The sequence below is a fragment of the Mus musculus genome, chromosome 2, assembly GCF_000001635.26.
Source record: "Mus musculus strain C57BL/6J chromosome 2, GRCm38.p6 C57BL/6J".
NCBI lineage: Eukaryota > Metazoa > Chordata > Mammalia > Rodentia > Muridae > Mus > Mus musculus.
The window spans coordinates 5,993,840-6,010,885 of NC_000068.7; the positions used below are offsets into that span (position 1 = coordinate 5,993,840).

The following is a 17,046-nucleotide window of genomic DNA, read 5'->3' on the forward strand; positions in this document are numbered from 1 at the left end:
CAAAGCTCTCCCTAGCTTTTAGATCTGGCATTAATTATATTGTCTTACTCTTATAAATTTGGGCCTTTTAAAAAATTCATTTCTTTGAGGTTATTTCATTCTGTTACTTTAAGTGTGTTTTGGCCTTTGAGTGTGGATCTAGATATTTTTTAGTTTTGACATGTGGTGACTTTATCATTTTTTCTATGATACTTGTACAATTTGGCTGCCTCTGAAGAGGGTGGTTTGGTTCCTGGCAGTGCATCTTTTTCCTGTCATTAATGGCTCAGCTTCCTCATTGCCATTCATCTGGAAACTTTTATTATTTCTTGAATAAGAGAGATACCTGGTACCCTTTAAAAGGTGTGTGTGAGAGAGAGACAGAGAGAGAGAGAGACAGAGACAGAAAAACAGAAACAGAGAAAGGGAGGGAGAGGGAAGGAACACAAGTGAGTAGGGTTTAGTATAGATGGTTAGACTATTCTGGGCTGAGAAAGAAGTATTAGGGGTAAAAAGTTACTTTTTGAGCTGTTTGGATCATATAGTATAGGCTTGAACTTGCTTAAGAGAAAAAGCAAGAACGTTGTTTTTATTATCTCTTTAGAATCCTGGCTTCCTTAGCCATCCATGCATATCTCTGCTTCAGCCTCCTGTCCTAAACGGCTCCTCCTTTCTATAACACTTTGTTCATCATCCTCCCTAAGGATGGAGCCTTACAGAGTGTCTATTCCTTACTGTGGCTGGGATTCCTTTCATCTAACATAACCAGGCTGAAGGTATGCTAGCGACAGTAGTGACGAGTAGCTCGTTTACTAATTACTTACTGACCATGAGTATAGAAGTCCATAGAGCATATGTAGATCTTGGTAGTGAGCTTAACTGATTTCCAGTGTATTTTGTGAGGAAAATGCTGAACTCTTAATGCCCTTTATCCTTCTTTTCCCTTTTAAATAAGAACTTTGGGGGATGGAGAGATGGCTCAGCAGTTAAGAGCATTGTCTGCTCTTCTGGAGAACCCAGATTCGATTCCCAGCGCCCACATGGCAGCTCACAACTGTCTGTAACTGCAGTATCAAACAGAACAGGCAAAACATCAATGCTCATGAAATAAAAATAAATAAATCATTAAAAATGTAAAGATATATATGACTGACATATTGAAAACAAACAAAAAATGACTACTGGACAATTCTTTTTAAGTAGAAACACCTGACCCCCTTATACCTGACTTCTTACCTGTAGCATAATGTTTTCAAGATTCACCCATTTCCTAGCAGGGACCTGCACTTGAGTGCTTTCTGTAAAAATTTGCAAATTTGGAAGTGGTGGTGTTGTATTTGTAATAGCCACACCACATTCAGAGAGAAAATAGAAATTTTTACATGAAATATTTAATCTTTAAGTATGCATGTGTCTGCCATCCAGATCAAGTTCTGCAGCATTTCATCATCCCTAGGTCACTTACCCAAGCGAGGCTTTGAGTTTACGGTGAGACGTAGGGAAGAAAGTGCTTTAAAGATCTCTGCTTATTTTAATTACTGCTGCCGTGTGTGTTCTTTTAGTGCCTTTGAATCCTCATGAAGTTGGCCAGGTGCTGAGAGGTAAAGGTGCAGGATCTCGTTAGGGCGTGTCAGTACATCAAGCACCACACTGGGTTTCTTCCACACAGGGCATTCTGTAACCTTGGCTGTCCTGGAACTCACTATGTAGACCAGGTCTTGAACTCACAAAGGTCCACCTACCTCTGCCTATGCGTGTTAGGATTAAAGGCCCAGCTGGTTTTTGATCTTTTTTATGAGACTTTCAAATTGGGTTTCTATCCTCACTAAATTTAAAACGGAAAGAATCTGTTTCTGTTTTCGTTTTGCTTGCCTCTATTAGTGAACTATACCACGTGGTGGCGCTGTTTTATTTAGAATGTCAGCACTATAGAAGGGGACTTGGTTGTGGTTTCCAGAGAAAATGACCCCAGTCTTTTATTATATTTTGTCACTTTGGAATCATATTTATGTATTTATGTGTAACCCAGGTAGGCCATGGAAAGGTATAGGACAGCTTGTGAGAGTTGTTCCTCCTTTCACCCTGGCTTCCAGGGATCACACTTGAGTTGTCAGACTTGGTGACAAATGCCATTTCCCACTAGGCCTTCTTGTTGCCCCGTTGTAATTTTTTTCTGTGGTAAAATTGCTGCTGTTGTTTTTCAGTGCCAAGAATCAAATCTGGGGTCTTACACATGCTAAGAAAATGTTCTGCAACTCAGAGCTCCTCCACCTTTTAAATGGAGCTATAACAGTATTCTTTCATATTCAATGTTTTCCAAAGCAGCTTTGAGAAGAGATAAAATTAATAGCGTTCAACAGTAAATTTTTTTTCAGTTTTTTTTAGATAAAAAAATGAGGTAGGCTGAAACAGAAGGTTTTTGAGTTTAATATATAGCTCCACCTATAGAGTTAGCAAATTTATGGCCAGCTATACAGAAGGATTCTGCCTTTGAGGGAGAAAAAGGGGAAGGGGGGTGTTTTAGTCAGGGTTTCTATTCCTGCACAAACATCATGACCAAGAAACAGTTGGGAAGGAAAGGGTTTATTCAGCTTACATTTCCACATTGCTGTCATCAACAAAGGAAGTCAGGACTGGAACTCAGGTCAGGGAGCAGGAGCTGATACAGAAGCCATGGAGGGATGTTCTTTACTGGCTTGCCTCACCTGGCTTGCTCAGCCTGCTCTCTTATAGAACCAAGACTACCAGCCCAGAGATGGTCCCACCCACAAGGGGCCTTTCCCCCTTGATCACTAATTGAGGAAATGCCTTAGAGTTGGATCTCATGGAGGCATTTCCCCAGCTGAAGCTCCTTCTCTGTGATAACTCCAGCTGTGTCAAGTTGACACAAGACTAGCCAGTACAGGGGGCATATTTTTTAGAAGGCTAACTCACTAATGGATTAAAATACAGGAAGACTTTCTCCTCGGGAGCAAGCACATGTGAGTTCTTGGTCTTTGTATGTCTTGAGCTTAGTGACTGAATACTGATCATTAACTGCAAGTGGTGCCTGTAAGTCTGTGAGTCTTAGAAGGAGCGCTGAGGTTTGATTGTTTTAGGAGAATTGTCTTTACATTGTTCACTATTTACTGTTGGTTAATAAGTAATCATTACTATCAGAATATTTAGAATTCAGCCTTGAGAAGAAGGATCTTAAATTATTTCTCATTTATTTTTCAGAAAACTGAGTAGATTTTTTTGCTCAGTATTGTGATGCAGAAGTTTGCTCTTTGCCAGGTCTCGTGGCATTTGGGCTATATAATCCCAGCTGTTTCAGAGATTAGTGAATCAAAAAACTCTCAAATTCAGGGTCTCCATGGCCTGGGAAGAGTTTGGACAATCTTAGCAACTTAGTAAGACATTGTCCCAAGAAGCAAGATGAGAGCAGGGTTATTTGCCTAGTATAAATGAGGTCCTAGATTCAAATCCCTGGTATGGAAGAAGGAGGGATGGAGAGGAGAGAGAGGAAGGAGGGAGAAAGGGGGAAAAGGGAAAATGTGCTCTGTAAATTGACTAAAATACTTGGTTTTCTATTTTAATAACTATCACATGGTTGATGCTATCTACATTTTGCAGTTTAGCTCACTTAGGCTTTATGTCTATTCCTAGGTGAAAAGACAAAGAAGCGTCCTAAACTGTATTGTCCCAAGAGTGACTTATGATAGCCATGCTTTCTGTTTTGAATGAATGAGCTTATTAAATAAAAAATAAGGCCAAACATGGTGGCGCACGCCTTTAATCCCAGCACTTGGGAGGCAGAGGCAGGCAGATTTCTGAGTTCAAGGCCAGCCTGGTCTACAAAGTGAGTTCCAGGACAGCCAGGGCTACACAGAGAAACCCTGTCTCGAAAAAAACAAAACAAAACAACAACAAAAAAACAATAGCTAGCAAGTAGTAGATTTATAGAAACAGCAGATAAATAGCAAATGTCGTCAAGTAGGCTGAGACAACTGGAGTAGCCTCACTGAGAAGAGCCAAGACAGCATCATCATACTGGGCTTACAGACATCCAGCAGAATTACTAGAGAAGCCCAGAGAAGGCAGTCAATTCCTGATCACAAGTCTCAAGACAGAGCCGAGTATCCTCTTAGGTAAGTCTTCTAAATTAAAGAGCAAATAGTAACAGATAATGTCATCAAACTGGACACTTAGAAGTATCCACAAAATGGACCAGGGAAACTGGCAGTCAGCGGGAGTTTCAGATTAAATTTCTCTTCCTGGATAAATTTCCCATTGCTCAATTTACGCTGCTTGTTTCCACTACAGTTTTGTTTTGTTTTGAGATGGGAATCTTGCTGTGTATACTGAGATCTGCTGCCTCCAAAGTGTCCAAGATCTAGCTAACTGGCTCATAAGTGCTTCGATTAAAGGCCTGTGCCACCACTACTCCTAGCACACTGCAGGCATTTTTAATAATGGAATAAATAACAGTAACATCAATTGGAAATAATCCTTGTTCTAGTTGTTCTCAGGGCACAAGTGCCTATGCCTGCATGCTCTATTTCTTTTCCCCATTATAGAGCCAAGAGAGGCAGCCTGCCTCAGAACAGAGAGTCTTGGAGGATACTCGGAGTAAACCTGCTTGAGTCTGGGATATGAGTCTGCTTTCAGTAAGCTTAAACAATACATGCCATTTTACTAATATCATGTACAATCCAGAGAGCCACGACTGGCAGTGAGCTAGAGCTATTTTACTTACTGTCTTATTCACAGTGTAAGGAATTTTATTTTGTGAAGCAATGAATGGACACAGAACTAAACATACAGCAGGGTAAAATTCATTATGAGTTATGCATTTTATAGGAGTAGAGTACTTTGAGGAAATGGAGCAGTTCACTGCTACATGAAACAAAAATTAAGATTACTAATTGCCTGAAACAGTGTGAAAGACAAACTGTTCTTGAGTCCTTAAGCTGTTTAAAGATCCGCAACACAGCCGAAAGCACCTACTTATGGGTTACTGCTCACTTTAAGATGGGAGTAATGCCATCACTTTTGTTTGGATCGGGAAAACTCTCCAAGTAGGTTCAGTCAGTTGGAGAAAGAACACATGCACACACTGGGATGGCTGTTATGGGTTGTCAGCTTGACTGCACCTGCAATTAACAAGACCAAAATTTTTTTCTTTCTTTCTTTCTTTTTTTTTTTTTCTTTTGGTTTTTTTTGAGAGGGTTTCTCTGTGTAGCCCTGACTGTCCTGGCACTCAGTTTGTAGACCAGGCTGGCCTCGAACTCAGAAATCCGCCTGCCTCTGCCTCCCAAGTGCTGGGATTAAAGGTGTGCGCCACCACCGCCCGGCCAAAATTTTTTTCTTAATTAAATCACTTCAAGTGGGAAGACCCACTTTAATCTGCATCTTTGAAGTGGAATGATCCACCTTTAATATAGATCTTTTGAGATAGGAAGATCTACTTTTAATATGAGATAAATTCAAGACTGAGTCTTAGAAAAATCCAGGCAGATATTTAGAAAAAGAAACATTAAAGCCTATATATATATATATATATATGTATATATATATACACACACACACACACATACATGTATATACATATATAATACACAAATATGCACATACATATATATATATATGTATATATATTTTAAGGCTTTAATGTTTCTTTTTACCTATGTGCATATATGTATGCATATATATTTGTGTATGTATAATATATATGTAATCTCATAGTTTGATATGTTTGAAATATTTAACATCCACTGGAGGGCTAGAAAGATGGTTCAGTGAGTAAAAAAGCCATTAGTACATACGGATGAGGCCCTGAGATTGAATTTTTTTTTTTTTTTTTTTTTAAAGATTTATTTATTGATTATATGTAATTACACTGTAGCTGTCCTCAGACACTCCAGAAGAGGGAGTCAGATCTCGTCACGGATGGTTGTGAGCCACCATGTGGTTGCTGGGATTTGAACTCCGGACCCTCGGAAGAACAGTCGGGTGCTCTTACCCACTGAGCCATCTCACCAGCCCTGAATTTTTTTTTTAAAGGAGGGGGATGGTACTTTTTAATATGGTGGGATAATATGCATCTTAGAGTACATTTGAATGAGATTTGTTTATATAACACTTATGAATACAGATTACTAACTTTGTTCCAAGAACTACCTTAGAATGTTGGCAAACTATCTCCATACTTAGCATTTCACTGGGGGAAAGATTTCAAGATAAAAATTAACTTCAATAAGTAAATTATATATGATGTTAAAGGTTCTTTTTGTTTTGCTTTAATTTGTGTATATGGGAGCTTTGCCTGCATGTATATCTATATACTGTGAAAGCCAGAGGAGGGTGTCAGATCTCTTGGAACTGGAGTTACAGATGGTTTTAAGCCACCATATGGGTGCTGAGAATTGAACTCAGGTCCCCTGGAAGAGCAGCCAGTGCTCCTAACCATGCTGCCATCATCCAGCCCCTTGCTTTGTTTTTGTTTGTTTTTGTTTTTGTTTTTGAGACAGACTCTCACTATATGGTCTTACCTGGCCTGGAGCTTACTATGTCGACCATCCTGGCTTCAGACTCATGGGCAATCTTTGTGCTTTTGTCTCTCAGGATTATGGCCATGTGCCACCACACTTGACTGTTAAATTCCATTTTAAAAAACGATTACAGGACAAAAGAGGTGGGAAAGGGGCAGAGAGAAAGGTGGATTTGCAAATTCACTGGGATAGTCAGTGGGTTTCATTGAAGTGACTTGCATACAATGAAGGAATATAGTGTGAGTGTTGGGGCAAGTGTATTCTCCTCCAAAGGAAGGAGAAATGCCGAGGTTTCAAGTGAGGTAGATGAACGCCAGTGTGCAGGGAGGGAGCAGAAGAGTCGGATTAGCCCTGACATCATCTCAGAAGTAGATTTACAGAGCCTTAACCAGGCCTGGCTTGTTGCTCTGCAGCCCCAGTGCTTGAGTCAGCAGGATGGACGATGAGTTTACAGTCACATATTCGAATTAGTTCATTGGATTTTTTAGATTTATCTATGTGTACGAGTAATTTTTTGCCTACCATGAATGTGTTTCCACCATGTGTGTCTGGTGCCTTCAAAGGTCAGACGTGAGTGTTGGATTCCCTAGAACCAAATGACTGGGGGCCAAACCCTGGTCCTCTAGAAGAGCAACCAGTGCTCTTAAGCACTGAACCACCTCAATTCTTTTTTTTTTTTTTTTTTTTTTTTTTTTTTTGGTTTTTCGAGACAGGGTTTCTCTGTATAGCCCTGGCTGTCCTGGAACTCACTTTGTAGACCAGGCTGGCCTTGACTCAGAAATCCACCTGCCTCTGCCTCCCAAGTGCTGGGATTAAAGGTGTGCGCGACCACACCTGGCTTAACAATTGATTATTAATTGAAAAGACCACATGCTGTTAAAATGAGTGTGGATGGAAAACAAAGAACCTACTATTTTGGAGACAATTTATAATATGCAGGCTAGTATAAATCTATCTGGTTAATATAAGAAAATAAAGAGTTCATTTGTTCCAGGGTGTTGTATTGTGTTGTGTTGTGTTTTAATAAAAGTATGTATTTGTTTCAGATAGATAGATAAAAATGCTTGAGTATATTTTAAAGGTTTCTCTGTTGAAAGTTAACTATCTGACATACAAAGTGTGTGTGTGTGTGTGTGTGTGTGTGTGTGTGTATGAGTGTACTGCTTGTGTATATGAGCCATTTGAAGTCAGAGGGGAATTAAGTCCTTTGGATCTGGAGTTACAGGTATGTGTGTGGTGTTGGGGACCAAATGTGGGTCCTCTGCAAGAACAGTAAGCACTCTTAACCACAAAGCCATTTATCCAATCCTCCAGGATTTTTTTTTAACATCAGTAGCAACACCCAGGAAATCTTAAGGAATACCTTAGTATTGTAATTTTATCATGGAATGATATGACTCTCATCATGTCTATTTTGTATGCTTAACTTCCAACAGATAAACCTTTAAATTATTTTTAAATATATCTAAAGTTTGATGATAAATGTTTATGTTCAAAACACTTTCAAATATTTTTAAAAATATGATTTTTAAAATTTATTTAAATATGAGAAGATAGCTACCACAGTCTTGAATCTGTCTTATTATTTCAGACATGGTGACTATAGTAGCCATCTCATAGAGAGGTTGTCATTATTAACAAGTTGAATAATATATGTGTATGTATATTAGGATAGGGACTAGCCCTACCGTGTTACTTTCTTTTAATGATTAAGGTTTTTTTAATTTAAATTGCACGTATTTACATGTGCCACAGTGTGTGTATGAATGTCAGAGAGCAGTGTAGGGGAACTGGTCCTTTCCCTCCACTGTGTGGGTCACGTGGTTTGAATTTGGGTTTCCTGGCTTGACAGCAGCTACTTTAATTCACTGAGCCATCTCGCTGGCCTTCGGGTTTTGTTTAGAATATAGTGTTTTTGTTTATAACTTATTTTTCTACCTTGTGAATAGACAGTCCTCTTCCCTTTTTATAATAGTAGACATTCTGAGGTTAAGGGACACTCTTATCATGCATGGAAAAGTTTTGTTTAAAAACAAAATGTTAAAACTTAAATATTTTGAGAGAAATTATAGGGGGTTAAAGAAAAAAGAAGTTTTTAAGATTTTAGCCCTAAATTTACTTTTCCTTCCCATAATCTCACATCTCCAGCCTTTGTCTAAGGGTCAGTAATTCTAATTCCAAATCTAATTTACAGCCTGTGATGACAGGAAGTCCTTTAGTGATAATGACCCATTTGTTTTTCTACCCTAGTGAGTGGTACAGGGCTCTATGTGGGGATGGTTATAAACTGTAGGGTTATTTGTCTGTGTTCTATGCGCGTCCAGCTAGCACGCATGGCTTGTATTGGTGCTGTTTGTAGTGTTTACTTCCCATCTCTGCACTGTTGGTCCTGCTGTTGCCTGTGTAGCTGCCTTTGTTTCCTTTTACTGCTCCTCCTCCCCAGCCTGTGTGTGGAATGGATGAATACTCAAGGTGTGTATGATATGAGCTGTGATGGGAATGGAAATAAGTTGTAGTTTGTGTTGATTCCCATCAGCAGTGGCTGCCTGGAGTATTAGAGTAAGTAAGCAGGATTCTGGAGCTGCATCCACACTGACGGGAAAGAGTCTCTGTCGGGGGAGGGGCAGCAGCATGAGTGGAGCACATTGCCACTGACACGTGGGCAAGGAGGGTCTGGATGGGTTTGTGATGAACAAAGTCTGCTCAGACTTCTTGGCATTATGTTAATATCTCATGAGTACTTTTAGTTCTTGGTTACTTTCTTACTTCAGAAACTGAGATTTACAAATGCCTTACCCCTGGGTACATACAGGCAGCAGTTTGAAAGAATTCTGGTTTGCAGTATTGAGGTTGGCTTTAGGTTTGTAAGTATTTTGTTACTGAGCAATTATGTAATTAAAAATTTAAGTCATGTCAGAATGCATTTTCTTCACATAGTATTTCATATATCAAAATTACACACTTAGTTGAAATACAGACTAGGAAATGCCAGGTTATTAGTCCACTTTTACAAGGCGTACTGAATTTTTAGGAACTTCATAATGGCAATAAATTTGGCATATCTGAATGGTGATTGATTTTTTTTTTTAAGAAATTATTTACTATGCGAGTAAATCTGAGAAAGTTAAAGTTTTAAAATGAATTATTTCTGGTGTGTCTTTCTTTTTACACATATTACATATAACTTTTGCAGGTTGGATTTGCTACCATTTTATGCAAGATTGGTTGCTACCTTGCACCCCTGCATGTCTGATGTAGCAGAGGATCTTTGTTCCATGCTGAGGGGGGATTTCAGATTTCATGTATGTATTTAAGCATTTATTTTGTAATAATTATATGTTCTAATAAGTCGAGTGAGGAATCTTTGAGCATAATGTTGTTGATAAGCATTGATAGTGACACAACAGTTGAGAATTTATGAAATTTAAAAATTTTAAAGTGTAGGTATGCTTAACAAAGTTTAAAGAGTTGCTAGTGCTGTTCCAGCTGGGAGGGGAGCTGTTGTTACGGTCTTGTCCTCCCACAGTAGGTATTGTACCTTTTCTTGTCGTGAATTAAAGATTATTCTCCAAGGTCTTACTGCTGACCCCAGAAGAAAGAGAATTAGCCTGGAAGACAGTTGGGTATGCTGGCCCATAAGTGCCCCTTTAGATGTCGAGTTCCAAAAGTCGAAAGTGTAACAGCTTTCTTAAATTCTAAGGCACCAATGAATTCTCCTGTTGCCTGTGACTTATTGATAATTGCCTTCACAGTTTTTATCTTGGGTAGTGTTAAGTTCTTTAAAGAGCATGCTGGTAAACAGCAGCTCTTTATCAGGTAGCTCCCTTCCTTTCCAGTTTTACAGCTGGACTATGTTAGTGGCTCTCCTGGCTTACTTACCCAGTCACCTTATGGAAGTAAGGTTGCAGACCTTCAAATACTTGGTGGTAGGTGGTAATGACACTGCTAGAGTCTGGTCGTGGACATTGCTAGCCTATGGAACAACTTGAAGTTCTGTTTACAAAACTTTAGAGTAAGTTGTTTGGAAGGCCAGTAAAGCTATTCTTTACTGTGTTCAGTGACCACTCAACTGCACCAGTCAGCAGATAACCTCACAATATAGCTCAAAAAATAAGACACAAATAAAAAAGCAAGCGGAAAATAATAAATTATGATTGTATACCTGTATGATTGTAGACTTACTGTAGTGTGAGTGCTTTGAATTCAGAGCAAGAAAATCACATGAGGGACAGAATGGTCTCTAATTACTTCTTTTAATAAGTGTTTGTTACTATCTTTGTTGATTGAGATTTTCCTGGGCTATTTTTGCTTAAGTGTTTTAGATTTTTCATAAGCAGTAGTGAGTCAGGTAAGCTTTCTGTGTTTAGAGAACTTGGGAAACACTGAGCTCATTAAAACTTAACAGTTTTGTTTTCATGTAAAACTTGAGAAAACTTTGTGAGGGTAACTGTGCTCTGTGACTGTCCTAAAGGAGTATGAGTATATACCCCGTAAAGAACACACTTTGATAAATGCTGCTACTTCAGGAATAGATACAGCAGAAGCCATATTCCTGGCTGTGTAATTGATCCCTTGTACCAATGAGGAGCTTTTACACCAGTGAGCACTATGAAAATGCTATATCAATTGTCTGCATTGCTTTACCAACCAAACTCCGAATTAAGCAAAACACAAATTGTTGGACTAAGTATGATTAGTACATTTGGTGAAAAACTTAAAAATTAAGAGCATTCTATGAATGTATCTCTCTCTTACCATGCAAATTGAAGTGGAAGTTGAAAGGATTGGCATAGTTTATACTGCTGCAATCTTCGGAGCCCACTGTTCTCAGAATAGTTAGTTGAGGTAATTGATTATTTTTCCATCTCTCTCAGGATCTCTCCTACCTTATTCTGCAAACCTTCTGTTGTAAGTTAGTTCTGTTAGACTTTAACTGTGCTTGATGTACTATATCAAACGAAAAAGTAGCAGCTCTAAAACCCACATAGTAACATCTGGTTAACGTAGTACACCCTACAACACTCATCTTTCATTTCCTTGTTTGGAGACAGGGATTCATGTGTCCCAGGCTAGCCTCCAGCTCACTGTGTAGTGTCCCAGGCTAGCCTCCAGCTCACTGTGTAGCGGAGATGACCTTGAATTTAGAGGGAAGACCTTGCTCTGGGATTTTGGGGTAACGTGTGTTACCATATCCTATTTTTTTGTTTTTCCTTTTTATTGGAATTTTTTAGGATATAATTTTTTTCTAAAATCTTCACAGCAACACCCTTGATAGAGACCACTAAGTTGTCATGATTACTCATTAGTTGGTGTTCTTGTAGATTCTAAACTACTGGATTCTGCTGATTATTTTTTTTAGAGGACATCATGCTGGCTCCACCATGTTGACATTGTGACTTGGACTTAGTTACGCAGGTGCTGGAACATCTATTCAAGGAGAATAATTTTGCTCTTTGAAGCAGTATGTGTCTTTAGAATTACGTGAGATAAACCAGGTACGCCCAGTACCTAGCCTAAATATTATTAGAATATTCTTCCCTGTATGCTGCCAGTTCATTTTCTTTAATCTTTTTTTTAAGTTGGGTTTGTACCCTTAGTCTTTGCCCTACCTTTTTGTTTGTTCAAGACAGGATTCATGTAGTTGAGACCAGCTTCAAACTCATACTTGTAGTAGAGGCTGGCTGTGAATTGACCTCTGTATTCTACTTCCACGTGCTAGGATCCCAGGTGTGTACTACCACTCCTCACTCAGTCCTGAGTCTCAAGTGGGAACACATTATATGGCTTCAACTGATGCCTGTTTTTCCAAAGCGTTAAGTCACCAAATGTATGTGCCGTGCTAGAGCCTCTCCAGTGCATAATAGTTTTCTTGTCCTTTTAGAAACCAATTGTCTCTACTAAACAGACTCAATATTTTTTTCTAAAAACATCCTTATCTTTTGCTTCATTGAATGTACTTCTGTATTTTTCTCATAATTCAGTATATTTCTGTTCAGCTGTCACAGTCCCTTCATTCACTCTGTAAAGTTCTCAGCTCCTCCTGTCACAGCCTTCTGAAGCACTCGGTTCTAGCCACTTCCACCATGCCTGCTGCCACTGTCTTTCATAGTCCACAGCTCGTATGACAATAGCTCTTTAACCAGGTTTCCCTGTCTCTGTCTTCTATCTAGGTCCAATATATTGCCACAGTATGATCATATTTACCCCCTTAAGAATCTCAGCTGAGAAGTAAAGCTGATAAAACTATATGTAGTCAAAGAAATTCTAGTTAAACAATGGATTTGCTAATTTGACAGATCAATAAAGCTAATAGAAGTGAGAAATCAACATTCTTATATACTTCAATCAGGTAAGAATTTAGATAAACACTTTGGCAATATGTTTCTAGATCGTTAGAGACATTCATACATTGAACACGCCTGAGAAATTTTTTACGAAGCTTTGTTTACATCGTGAACTGTACTAGGACAAAATAATTACCCCAAAGCCCAACAATAGTTTTTTTGTTTTTTGTTTTTTTTTCTTTTAAGGGGGTCTGATGATCATGGTGCCAAAGTGATAGTCACCAAAAATAATTTCATAAAATTTTGTCTTTAGATAGTGCAACTATGAGGAATATTTTGTTTCTATCTAGTATTATTCTTTTTCCTTCAAAGGACCTCGGAGTCTGCTTCCTTAATAGAGAGGGCAGCTTTTAAGTAAATAATCTTTACTGAGATTCTAAAAAACGGTCTTTCCACACGTTTTAAATTAAAATTCTTTATTGGTGTTTCTTTATTAACATTTCATAATTGACCAAAATACCTCACATAACTTAAGAGATGAAGGATATATTTTGTTTGTTGTTCTGGAGAGTTCAATCAATGATTGCTTGCCTCCATGTTTGGAGAGAGCATCATGTTGGCTGGAAGATGTAGAGGCTTTTTTTAAATGTCATAATGGATGGGTAGTCGAAACCAGGGACCAGATATAAACACCCAGTGATCCACCTCTCCCGCCTAGTGCCTGCTCCCCAAAGTTCTTCACAATGTTCAGCACATAAGCTTCTAGAAACATTCAAAGCCAAACTAAAACAATTGGTCAAAATAAATGGAATACAAATATGTTTATGCAGTATGTCTGTGTTTTATTGTGTGTCTGTGATTTTAAACTTACATTTGCAATTATAGCACTTTATGTACAATACAACATAAAAAATGAATGAAACTTGGAGGCACAGTATGTGCCTAAAGGGTTCAGATTTGTCTCCACCCTCATTCCCTGTCCCAGGAGGTGGATGGGACACCTTCTGAGACCATTATTCTACCAAATGAGGGAATACAGATATACCTACATTAAAGCATATTCTTTATAGACTCAGAACAGATTACAAGGTTAACATAAAATAGGTTTGTAGAAAAGATTTGAGCTGGGCGTGGTGGTGCATGCCTGTAATCCCAGCACTCCGGAGGCAGAGGCAGGCGGATTTCTGAGTTCCAGAACAGCCTGGTCTACAGAGTGAGGTCCAGGACAGCCAAGGCTACACAGAGAAACCCTGTCTCGAAAAACCAAACCAAAAAAAAAAAAAAATCATTTTAAAGATTTATGTGTGGATCTCTTTATACACACTAAGTAATTAATTTAGTTTTGTCTAGCTTTAAATATTGGATTGGAAGCAGTGTTTTTGTTAAGAATAATTGGTAATGTAAGTAAAATCTTAACAATAGTAATCACTAAAAATGCATTTTGTTGATCTGTATTTAGTTTTACAGAAATATTGCTTCTCAGCAATTGACTAAGATCAAGTGTAGTTTTGCATAAGTTGTTTGATATATCTCCGATTCTAAGTTTTGAAGAAATGATAGTGAAAAATACCGAGTGAGGAAGGAGTTAGTATAACTAAGTGGACTCCTCTCCCCCAGCTACAGTCTTTTAAATGCTCTCAGCTTCTCTTATGAACATCAGGAATGGAGATAAAAGGTCTTCATTTTAGAAGTCTCAGAGTTTTGAAGGGAAGAAAAAGTAGAAACAATAGATCTCATAAAAATGGAGAGTTAAATGGTGATTGCTAGGGCTGGAGAGATGGCTCTGTGGTTGAGTACTGGCTCTTGCAAAGGTCCTAAGTTTGGTTGCCAACACCCACATGGTGACTTAAAACCATCTATAGCTCCAGTTCCAAGGGATCCCACGTGCTTTTCTGGCCTTCACAAGCACTAGACACACATATATACTTGCAGGCACTTGTACATGCACATACAATAAAAATAAATCTTTTTTTAAAAAGTGATTACCAGACTGGGAAGGGTGAAGGTGGGGAGAAATGCAAAGAGAATATCTATAAGGTATGTGGAGTGCAGTTGGGTGACAAGAATAACTCTTGATGTCCCACAGTACAGTAAGTTACCTATAGCAGGTAACACATTTCAAAGCAGCTAGTAGGGCCTGGTGGGAGCACAGAGATGCAACATGTACTTGTTCTGCTCTGGCTGTCATTTCTCTTTGTCTCCAATCACAAAGAGATTGTTTATCTGGAAATAGTAAAGTTTTCTATTATGTTTGTGATTTTGCTTAGTATACTTTTGTTGATACTTAACGTAGATTTAGTAATAATGACCCCCTAATTTGCTCTGGGGTCTTACTAAGCATGTTTTATTTTAAAGTCATCACTAAAGAGTCTGGGGTGCTGTCACACACCTGGAATCCTCCCATGCAGTGAGGCAGAGACAGAGGATTGGTGCAAGTTTAAAGCTACTGGGTTTATGAAGGAAGCTTCAGGTCAGCCAGGACTGCATTGTAAAACCCTTCCTTAATCACCAAACAATCAAACAAACAAACATCACTAAAATTCTGAAAAGTCTAAATACCTGCTCTGTTTGCTGCATAAAATAGAAGCCTGAAAGTCAGCAGATTACGTTGAGTGCTTAGCTGTCTGGTTCAGTAAAGATAATGATCATGAAGTATATGTCTTCTCATGAGGTTAGACTTTCTTCTGTTTAACTTGGAATGCCATCATATTGTGGAAGTAAATTTCTGTTACTAGTTGGGAAATATGAATCTTGGTACTCACCATAGCCAAGTCACTTGACACTGCTGGGATCTTGTCCCCTCTTCCCCTTCCCCTTCTCTTCTTCTTCTCCCTACTACACTAGAAGAGTCACAGCTGTCATTTCTCTTTCTGAATGTTATAATATGGGCAAAATAAGTAGGTAATGTTCTGGGAAGAACACTGAATTAATTGGAGATGTTACCATCTCATGATCATTGTTTACATAATAGATTTCTCGGCTGTAATATGCATTTCTTCTGAAACTATAACCTTACAGTTAACTCTAACTACACTTACCTCAGTCTGTCTGTAGCATACTGCTTTGCTTTTAATGAAATTTTAATATATTTGATTTTTCTTAAATATATACATCAATGTAGAACTTAAACTTGCAAAAGATTTGAGCTTTGACACATGATTATTTCTGATACTAAAAACAATGAATATATTGCATGTTTCAGTGTAGTGAATTCTACTAAATATGTGACATAGTTGATAATATAGAACAATACCTGAAAATATTTTCACTTAAATAAGCTTTTAGCATTTATATTTTTTAAAGCAGCATTTCCTAAAGTGTGTTCTTAAAATACTAATCTGATGTTCTGTTATCTGAAAGTAGTTACTATTATGTTAAAAAGGCATGGATTACTAAATAAATGTGAGAAATCTTGATTTAAATTAGGTTACTTTGAGAGCTTATTCAAGCCTGACAAATGTTTTGATCCCCCAAATGACTTGGTCACGGAGCAGCTTTGCAGAGCACTTCCTAGAACTAATGTGGGCAACATGGGCAAAGTTTACCTCAAAATAGTTTGAAGTCAAGAAATCTTACCCAATTTATTTGAAATATTTGAAGTGAATTAAAACATTAAAGTAGTTCTTATTTACAGGTTTTCAATGTGTTAATTATCTAAGCAATGTCTTTTAATTTATAGGTTCGAAAAAAGGACCAGATCAACATTGAAACAAAGAACAAAACTGTCCGCTTTATTGGAGAGCTAACCAAGTTTAAGATGTTCACCAAAAATGATACACTGCATTGTCTAAAGGTAATTGCTGCATTGTTCCTAGTAGAAAAACGTTAAGTTCTATTTATAAGTTGCAGAAATGATTAATAGTTGGTTAATTTAAATCAAAGTTAATTTGTAAAAAGGAATATTATTAAATACATTACCAAAATAGAAAACAAATGCTAGGATGGTAGATATCAATTCAGGAATATCAGTAATTAAGTAAAGGGACAAAATATATCAAGTAAAAGCCATATATAAGCACAATACTTGGTTAATTTTGTGTCCTTAGAGATACAGACAGAATAGGCTAAAATAAAAAGACAGAGAAATACATTTGTATAAATACTATTTACAAAGACTGGTTTCATCAAACCGTTTTCAGAGTCTGAGGCAGAAAGCATGTTGGCGGAATCGCTCTCCTTCCGAAAGGCCGGCTGGCTTAACAAGAAAGCATTCTGTATCCAACAAGCTTAAAAAGACATGAAGAAATAAT

At 38.0% G+C, this 17,046-nt stretch overlaps 1 protein-coding gene across 6 annotated transcripts in view; it reads left to right on the plus strand.

The window, feature by feature from the left end:
• Upf2 (UPF2 regulator of nonsense transcripts homolog (yeast)) overlaps nt 1-17,046 on the plus strand; it is a 105,257-nt gene that overhangs the window by 42,393 nt on the left and 45,818 nt on the right. For 4 of the 6 annotated variants that reach the window (XM_006497486.1, XM_006497487.1, XM_006497485.4 and 1 more), the window contains 2 exons: nt 9,706-9,814; nt 16,476-16,589. In XM_006497486.1, coding sequence (XP_006497549.1) covers nt 9,706-9,814; nt 16,476-16,589 — 223 coding nt within the window. Of the gene's footprint in view, nt 1-9,705; nt 9,815-12,682; nt 15,947-16,475; nt 16,590-17,046 lie in introns of those variants that run through there. The other 2 variants (XM_006497488.4, XR_001783050.1) reach the window with 2 other exon arrangements.